General features: G+C 39.5%; 1 protein-coding gene across 2 annotated transcripts; it reads left to right on the forward strand.

Annotated features, from left to right (window-relative positions):
• Positions 1-6,402: 6,402 nt before the first annotated feature.
• On the forward strand, positions 6,403-9,232 carry LOC102807553 (muscarinic acetylcholine receptor gar-3-like). Of its 2 annotated transcripts, none has more exons than XM_006824309.2 (2): positions 6,403-6,468; positions 6,652-9,232. In XM_006824309.2, the coding sequence occupies exon 2, from the start codon at positions 7,046-7,048 to the stop codon at positions 8,948-8,950; it is 1,905 nt and encodes a 634-aa protein (XP_006824372.2). In that variant the 5' UTR covers positions 6,403-6,468; positions 6,652-7,045; the 3' UTR covers positions 8,951-9,232. The 2 variants fall into 2 exon arrangements, with proteins under 2 accessions (XP_006824372.2, XP_085352629.1); XM_085496503.1 differs by having other exon boundaries at positions 6,437-6,519.
• The last annotated feature ends 896 nt before the right edge of the window (positions 9,233-10,128 follow it).

A 10,128-nucleotide genomic window follows, 5' to 3' on the forward strand; every position in this document is an offset into this window, starting at 1 on the left:
TATATTTAATTGCTCCCATATCAAATCGAGTTAGCAGAGCGAGGTTAAAGGGTGGTTTGGGTCAAACCGTCCTGTAATGGAATGAAGAGCGACTCGTCTGTAATGGAATGACAATATCGCTTGGCCAATTAAATAATTGAAATGTTCAAAACTGTTTGAATATATTGTATTAAATATATTTAATGGCTCCCATATCAATTCAAGTAAATAGAGCGACGTTAGAGGGTGGTTTGGGTCATACCGTCCTGTAATGGAATGAAGAGCGACTCGTCTGTAATGGAATGACACGATCGCTTGGCCAATTAAATAACTGAAATGTTCAAAACTGTTTGAATATATTGTATTAAATATATTTAATAGCTCCCATATCAATTCAAGTAAATAGAGCGACGATAGAGAGTGGTTTGGGTTATACCGCTCTGTAATGGAATGAAGAGCAACTTGTCTCTAATGGAATGACACGATCGCTTGGCCAATTAAATAATTGAAATGTTCAAAACTGTTTGAATATATTTTAATAATTATATTTAATAGCTCCCATATCAATTCAAGTAAATAGAGCGACGTTTGAGGGTGGTTTGGGTCATACCGTCCTGTAATGGAATGAAGAGCGACTCGTCTGTAATGGAATGAAACGATCGCTTGGCAAATTAAATAATTGAAATGTTCAAAACTGTTTGAATATATTTTAATAATTATATTTAATAGCTCCCATGCCAATTCAAGTAAATAAAGCGACGTTAGAGGGTGGTTTTGGTCATACCGTCCTGTAATGGAATGAAGAGCGACTCGTCTGTAATGGAATGACACGATCGCTTGGCAAATTAAATAATTGAAATGTTCAAAACTGTTTGAATATATTGTATTAAGTATATTTAATTGCTCCCATATCAAATCGAGTTAGCAGAGCGAGGTTAAAGGGTGGTTTGGGTCAAACCGTCCTGTAGTGGAATGAAGAGCGACTCGTCTGTAATGGAATGACAATATCGCTTGGCCAATTAAATAATTGAAATGTTCAAAACTGTTTGAATATATTGTATTAAATATATTTAATGGCTCCCATATCAATTCAAGTAAATAGAGCGACGATAGAGAGTGGTTTGGGTTATACCGCTCTGTAATGGAATGAAGAGCGACTTGTCTCTAATGGAATGACACGATCGCTTGGCCAATTAAATAATTGAAATGTTCAAAACTGTTTGAATATATTTTAATAATTATATTTAATAGCTCCCATATCAATTCAAGTAAATAGAGCGACGTTTGAGGGTGGTTTGGGTCATACCGTCCTGTAATGGAATGAAGAGCGACTCGTCTGTAATGGAATGAAACGATCGCTTGGCAAATTAAATAATTGAAATGTTCAAAACTGTTTGAATATATTTTAATAATTATATTTAATAGCTCCCATGCCAATTCAAGTAAATAAAGCGACGTTAGAGGGTGGTTTTGGTCATACCGTCCTGTAATGGAATGAAGAGCGACTCGTCTGTAATGGAATGACACGATCGCTTGGCAAATTAAATAATTGAAATGTTCAAAACTGTTTGAATATATTGTATTAAGTATATTTAATTGCTCCCATATCAAATCGAGTTAGCAGAGCGAGGTTAAAGGGTGGTTTGGGTCAAACCGTCCTGTAATGGAATGAAGAGCGACTCGTCTGTAATGGAATGACAATATCGCTTGGCCAATTAAATAATTGAAATGTTCAAAACTGTTTGAATATATTGTATTAAATATATTTAATGGCTCCCATATCAATTCATGTAAATAGAGCGACGTTAGAGGGTGGTTTGGGTCATACCGTCCTGTAATGGAATGAAGAGCGACTCGTCTGTAATGGAATGACACGATCGCTTGGCCAATTAAATAACTGAAATGTTCAAAACTGTTTGAATATATTGTATTAAATATATTTAATGGCTCCCATATCAATTCAAGTAAATAGAGCGACGTTAGAGGGTGGTTTGGGTCATACCGTCCTGTAATGGAATGAAGAGCGACTCGTTCGTAATGGAATGACGCGATCGCTTGGCCAATTAAATAACTGAAATGTTCAAACCTGTTTGAATATATTGTATTAAATATATTTAATGGCTCCCATATCAATTCAAGTAAATAGTGCGACGTTAGAAAGTGGTTTGGGTCATACCGTCCTGTAATGAAATGAAGAGCGACTCGTCTCCAATGGAATGAACAAAAAAAACGCTAGTTTAATTAAATATTTGAAATGTTCAAACGATAGCAAGGCATTGTATTTTATATATTTTATAGCTTTCATGCAAAAGACATGAAATACATAGACGTCAGTAATCGGTTAATGGCATGACATGGGCGCGTTTCACTCCGCCGCTAACAGTGTGAGTGCGTATGGTGCCTGGAAAGATTGTGTAAATGAACAGTGTATCGACCAAGGCTGTCGCTTTTACAAAAACGGTCTTCGAACGAGCAAACTCTTTCGTAACGGTTCGTAAATTCGCTAAACCTAACGGTATTTTCCGTTAGAGCGTGTATCCACCACTTATCAGGTGATCACACGTCACGTGACCGCTCTCTAATGGAACGCTCTGTAATGGAACGGACGCGCTCTAATGGAATGGCTCGAGCTAGGTCTCTCTCAAAACCACAGGACTACGGAGCTATTATTACGAATTTAACCACAGTGTATCAAAAAACGAAACAAGTCTTTATTTGTAGGAGGCACATGCTGATGTACACATTTCGTACTGTATTAATGTCACGGGTATCATCATCTTTGATTTTGAAAAGGCAATAGGGTAAGGCAGATGTTAGCTTTGCCAAAGGCATATACATCAACTCAATATTAAAGAAAAACTTACTGTGTTGTATTGAAAAAACAATAATTAAAAATGAACAATAAGTTTGTCAACAGCAACCTGGAAATTAACTTCTTTGACATTCAAACTACAGCTTTTAAAGTGACACTTCAGATAGACTAAGTATAGACACAAATGCTCTAGTACTACTTCAACTCTGTAACAAATTATAAGAGGCTCGATATTGAAAAAAAAAAACACCAACAGAGAGTCAACAAAAATTTGGATGCAGAAAATTATGTAGATGTATCTTGATGAAAATGCGTCATATGATCAAAATATTACTGAATGTGTGTACAAGCAAATTATCCGAATCAGACAATGAAAAAAAAAATAAGAAGAAAATTTTCTTCACCCCGTAAGGGGACTTCGGCCAAGGAGCTTCTGCTGCTTTCGTTGCAGTTTTGTTGACTTCAATGCGGACAAAGCAACCGAACTGATTTGTCGCCTGACCGACTTTTAGGCCACCATACACCTCCACTCCTCTCCCATTTCTCTCGACATTGCAGAAGAAACGCGGGACAGCCACTCTGGACAATATGTTCTCAAAGTTGTCTGGGCGAAACTCGCTTGCCGCTACCGACCTCTCGTATAGCTGTAAAAACGTCTCCCTGGCCAATGTCAATTGCGTACCAGTCTACAACAATCCCTCCGTTTCACCTCTGAACTTTTATGCTCACATATTTTGGTGGTGTGGTCGCCATGTTGGATCACTTATGGCAAAATTTGCATGTTTTGAGGCAATCTCTTTCCCATAGGTCTTTGCGCTTTACGTAACGCGCATCTAACTGTGCCGAGTTTGGTTTTGAGGTTGGCTGGTTCCCGCCTCAAGTGTCATAGCGTATCAAACCACAAGAGGCCGGTAACTAGTAATGAATCCGGCATTCTGATTGGTCCGTCACTTTCTCGTTGCTTGTTCTATTTCCCTTGGTTACCTGACGGCAGCGCTTACGCTCGTGGCCGTTCAGGGGTTTCCCTTTTACTTTCGAAAGTTGGGTGAATAACAAACTGTTTCTTTTGTTATAAATTTTCACAAAAACAGCGAGGAATGTCAGAAACATCTTAAATGTGTAAATCTAAGCAGGCAGTATGTTTGAGCATGGCTTTATTGTAGTATTATTGACATGTTTACGCAGAACGGAACTTGGAATGTTTTCAAATGACGTCACTCAGTCACGTGCCTTCCGGCCGGGAATCAGCGAAGTTTTGAGGTAGTCCAAAACGAGTTTTACGACAAGTCGGCGCTTTGCGACAATATGAGTCGGCAAGTTCCGGACAGAAAACCGATCTGTGGAGACTCGTCGTAGGAGATTTTTTTTTTTTTTTTTTTGAGAACAGGCGACAACTAATGCGCGCGCGGATGTCATCCATAAAATTAAATCGGTGTAGCCTTACTGAATTCACGGAACTAAATATGTGAATGTATGGCATTGCATCATAAATGAAACGCGCACGTCAAAATCCAGATTTTAAATAAATATATTAATGGCCCAATACTCTGAATGCATGCACGTCCCATGCAAAACGAATAACACTTTGCGGTGTAACCGAGACAGAACACTGAATACTCTATTCATTATAATATCGCGTGAAATAACACACAATGATGCAATATCCGGTAGTTTCAGTTCCTAGTAAGAGTAAACCCATATCATGACTGACTGACTCGGACGTGACTATTAGCTCAGTTGAATGGCTGAGCTTGAGTCATGAGTCACCATTCCCTAAAACGGTTTAATGTATTAGTTTAATCTATTGACGTCTTTACTCAAATCGACACAAACCCGCGTTGATTGTCCTGCAGAGGTTCCGTGAATTCACCAGGCAATAACAAAAGACAGTCGATTGTGCTAAATTATGCAAATTATTATGCGATTATGTAAAAAGTAACTAATAGTCCTTTGCAATAATATATAATGACAGTACACATTTTACTTACGTTAGTTACGTAATTTGAAGGAAGTGTCGTCAATATTGTAAAATATCAGGAGGACGCATGGGAGTAGCAGGGAACAAATTTGAAGCGGATTTCCTCTTTAGTCGACGTCAGATTACGTCAGTTGAAATGGAAAGACATTGTTACATATAGGCTTTTCATGGTAGACAAAAGGAATCATAGCGGCGTGGTTGAATTCTCGTTGATTACACAGCGAGATAGCTCTCATAACGTATGATGGGAGCTTCGAAGTAGCGTACCGTACCTCCATCGACGTCCTAATTTGACAACTATTATTGGCCCAGCCGATTAAAACACAGTGCAACAAAGGTTGATTTTATTACACAGCAATGGTCGACGTAATTGTTTTTTCACTGAATCGGTCTGTACGGCGCCGGCGTTGTAGCTTTACTGATAGCTTGTAGTCCCAATATTGATTCTCCCCTGAAGTGTTTTCTGACAAAATATTCACAAATGTTTGTCATCACTTAATTTGCCTAATTTCGAATTAAATCTATTCACATTTCGCGCTTACTATCAACAAATGTTCAGTGCACCAACACGATCAATTAAGCTTTTCACATTCTCGACGTTTCAAAACCTGCGCGTTTGAACAAATCGCTGTATCGCCATTGTGATAGTACAGATCATGCCCTGTGTGGTTTATTACGCACTGCGTGTAAACAACCGTGTGTCCACGTGATTTGCGCACACTCGTAATTACATTAATTATAAGGCTCAATTTCAACCGCAAATACCCATGGATGCGAAGGTTGCATCAAATACTTATTTTAGTTCCATGGTCAAATTGATCGCAAACGTTTATTTTTAGCCGGCCTTAAATGCCACATCTCTGTTTGAGTAGAATACATTTGCTGTTTGTCAATAAAACTACGTCTTTCAAGGCTTCTCAAAATGTTGCCACAAAAAAAGGCATGGCAGGCCGGCCATTGCAAATTTAGGAGTTAATAATTGCTGATTAATTGATTTATATACTATTAATATTCGAAAAATAAATTAATGTAAGCGCGATATAAATACATGTATAAGCAGTGCCATGTTGAAACACACCGTAACCTAACAATAATTATAACAATTTGTTTTGACTGGCTACCACACTTTTGCAATTACATGTCAGACAGTGCCAGGCTTTTTCGTTTACTCCAAACCGATCGAGATTGCATTCAACACTGGAGGTAATATAACTATGTAATAACACAGTCCCTATATAGAGGGACTGTGGTAATAACTAGCGGATAACAACTACCAGGTGGTACTTTATTACGGTACACAATGCCTGTTACAGCTGTCCTGTGTCAATTACACCCCTGCTTTGTTGCTACCAACTACGCAAATATGACGGGCGAAAAGTCGCGAGGTAGAAGCGGTCCCGCACGTGTCGCCGCAGTTATAATACACGGAAATGAACAAACATTGATGCTAATATTAATAATATTATTATGTATTAATAAGTAGGGTGCTGCTCTTTATTGACCCCCATTCTGAATAAGGCGGCAAATGATAATCTTGTTGACGTTAAAATTCACAATATGCTTGGTTAGACTTAGTTCCTGTTTCCTGCGCATGTGCATACTGTTAGGTTGTTACCACCACGTCGTTATCAATTAACAACTGTGCGGGGATCACTTGCTCTACAAATACAGTAGACTAATTGGGTTGTTCCGTAGTACGGTGAGTATGTACAGAGAGATGCTGCGTCTCCAAAGTTGATCCCTATATTTAGTGAGTCGGTCGGCACAATCGCCGTATCATCAGATAGACACACCTTCCACTTGATACAATCGGCGTCTCAATCTACTTGTATCGACACCAGAAATAATACACTGCTCTCTGTTTTTACTATTTCATTCACAGATCGTTAAGGTGGTCCAGCCTGGACGCGATAACACTGAGATGGGGGTCACGGTCACCAACGCGGAGGTTGATGTAGCGTGGGGTTAGTATATACGACCATTATCGAACAGATCTGAGAGTGGTTCACCGTGTGGTCGTTACACGAGTATATACATTTCCGACCTAAGGCCAACAAACAGTGTTAAATCAGACCGCGACAGCAGTTTACTTAGGAACGCCACTGCAATACGGGCATTAGAATCACCAGTAATAGCGTTAGCGTACCTTAACTTCAGAAAGTGTTTGTAAGCCTGTCACGTTACGACGCAGGGTAATGTCATCGCAGTTGTGATCACGTCATCTACACTGAGGGGTGTTTGCATCGATACGTGGTATCAGACGACAACGTGAATTTATGTCATCGACGTCGACGATGTACAATGCCTCCGCTAACTGGTCGAGCGACGAACCACCGACGGAGTACGAGTTACCGGTTTCGCCGTACAGCTTACCCGTAAAAGTTGTGTTACTCATCTTGTCCATAGCGATAACCGCCGCAGCAATTGTCGGAAATGCCCTGATTATTACGGCTTTCTTTACAACGCCTCGACTGCGAAGACTGACAAATTATTTTTACGTAAGTTTGGCTATAACTGACCTAACCGCGGGGATACTTGTCATGCCGTATATGGTCTCGTACACAATTCTTTTTTACTGGAAATTTGGAAAACCGTTTTGCGTCTTCTGGTTGTGTGTCGACATGTTCGTGTATTCGTCATCAGTATACCACATGTGTGTTATATGCCTGGATCGTTTTCTTGCCATAAGGTTTCCATTTATGTACCGTATCAGGCGAACACGTAAACTGGTGATCACACTTCTTATTACAGCGTGGGCCTTGGGGCTGGCTTTCGAAGTTCCTGTCACGATTTTGTACGAACACATTGCCGGGGAAAGTGTGATCGCTTATGAAGAGGAGTGCGACGTAGAATGGGTGGAGAATGCGCCGGTGACGATCGTCAGTTTTATTGTTACAGTGATTATCCCATTTTTATTCACCCTTATACTTTACGTGCATATTTTCGTGACGATTCGTCGAAGTCATCGCTATTCAATAACTACAGAAAGCCAAACAAACACAGCGGACAAAAAGGAAGCGGGGCGTTTGAAAAGCTCCACGTTATTTGCCTGTATGAGACTGAGGCCACGCTTTGATCGTAACAGAACTGAAAGTGATCAGGACAAAAGCGTAGCTGACCAGAACGCCGAGTCCATTCAGGTCACTAAAACCAAGAACGAACGTGCACAATATACTGGATTTAATTTCAGCTTGTGCAAGCGATTGCGAAATATCTGTTGTTTTCATTGGAAACATCATAGTTACAACTTAAATGAATCGTTTACAACGAACCCGCTCAATACACAGAAACACAAGGTGATCATGGTTGGCTTCCAACAGAGAGCGTTAACTGACATTTCCGAGGTGCAATCAGAAGGCCGACTGAGAAGTCTCGGAATGAATTCGACTACTGTCGATTTCAGTACTTACAACGAGCACACGACTGACACGGAAAAGGATGTTTCACACGTTTTTCCATCGCGGTACACGGACCAACACAGTGATATTAATAAGAACACTAATTCAATATTAGAAAACTCCTATTCATATGTAAATAAGGGAATGACAATTGAATTAGAAGATGTATCTATCACAAATATACCGTTTATACATAATAAAACAAAAGGCACCAATACTAGACCAATCAATGAAAAGGACGAAACGGTGTCTCACTATGAACAGGAAGCCAGAAAAAATAAGTCTTTTGAGACTAGACGGACAGAAGAACAAATAATCACCACCACGAGAGTAAATAAAACAATGAAAAAGAAAGAGATCAACGGGAATGAAAACTACAATTGCGAAAAAGATGCTAATCGGCGTAGAAGCAAAGAATCCCTGATGGCAAAACAAAAAGCCAAAGAGAGACGGGCAGCCGCCACTCTAGGCATTTTACTAGGGGTATTTCTCATCACATGGTTGCCATGGAAAATAACGACAATAGCCGACTCATTTGCGCAAAAGTATCTTTTCCCAGATCTGTGGTATGAATTCGCCATCTGGTTGCAATATTCTAATTCAATGATTAATCCATTTCTATATATATTCCGGGACAAACACTTTCGAATTGCCGTTAGGGGAATAATTTGTCGATTTTTATGTCGGAAACATGTTGGTCAAAACTCTAGCTCTAGTTCAGGGCAAATAAATTCTCGCCGCCCAGCGATAAGCCACGTGTATGTCACAACCAGCGAATTTTAAGTCGGGTCTGATTTGTTTTGAAACAGAGTTGAGCATATTGTATAAAATTACATTATTTTCTACCGGTGGATAATATATACACATATTTGCCCGATATTTATTTAAGAAATATTAAAAGGCGATAGTCGTCATCCAGCGCGCGTTGGGATTGTGTGTAAATGTATTTGCACGCATTGTGCTCGTCAAATGGAATCCATGCGAAGCGCGACGAGGAGCGACGACCACCGCCCTTTAATCATGCTTTATTTGATAATGTCATTAAAGTTTCGATAACCAAGGTAACTTATATGTCGTATGTTTTATATATTAGTATTTATTAATATCATGAATTTGGATTCCCCCCATTATATTCCAGTTTGTAGCTTTATAAATAAATATTACATTTAAATGTGCGACATCGCAATCGTGATGAAAAAAATATTAGTCTCTCTTTTTTCCGCCCCTTTCCTTGTTCACACATTGCATTCGCAACTTGAGCAATGTCCCAGATATGTCGCCTGCAACGCAACTCAATTCCGAATCTCGCTTCTACAATGATGCACACGACTGAATACACGCCGTTTTGCGTCACGTGTTGCCCAGTCAGGAAAACACACGATACCTATAGCAACGGGAAATGAAATCATGCAGTGGACGGCTTATCTCACTTGCAAACGAGTGTCACGGTACATTCGAGATAATAACTAATATATTAGTTTTCTGTATATTAAAAAAAGATATATTTATGTATGCTTTAAAAATTAATATGATAATAACTAGACCAAAACTAGACCATTTTTCTTAATATAGAATTACTAAAAATATACTGAAAGCTATTTGTCTGGCAGACACTCTGGCGTGACCAGGTTAAATTTAGATATTAGTACCGCCTTACCGTTGAGTCAAGGAGCGGCAATTCGAAAGATTAACCACAGACTGGAGACAACTTGATTTAACACAACATAGACATAAACTGACTCTTTGAATAGCGTAACATTGACCTACACACTTCACCGTGACATCCAATCATGTGTTTATAATACATAGACAAACTACCTCAACTTAACTAGTGTGTTCTCGTTCGACACAGAGACGCCCACGGGGGTGCGTGACAGGAATTCCACTTCAATAGGCGTACCGAGTGAAACAAACTGAGACATAAGCGATGTTTGCGATCTACATTGTTGTACGGTCGGTGG

The sequence above is a fragment of the Saccoglossus kowalevskii genome, chromosome 3 (assembly GCF_978046115.1).
Source record: "Saccoglossus kowalevskii chromosome 3, keSacKowa6.1, whole genome shotgun sequence".
Lineage (NCBI taxonomy): Eukaryota > Metazoa > Hemichordata > Enteropneusta > Harrimaniidae > Saccoglossus > Saccoglossus kowalevskii.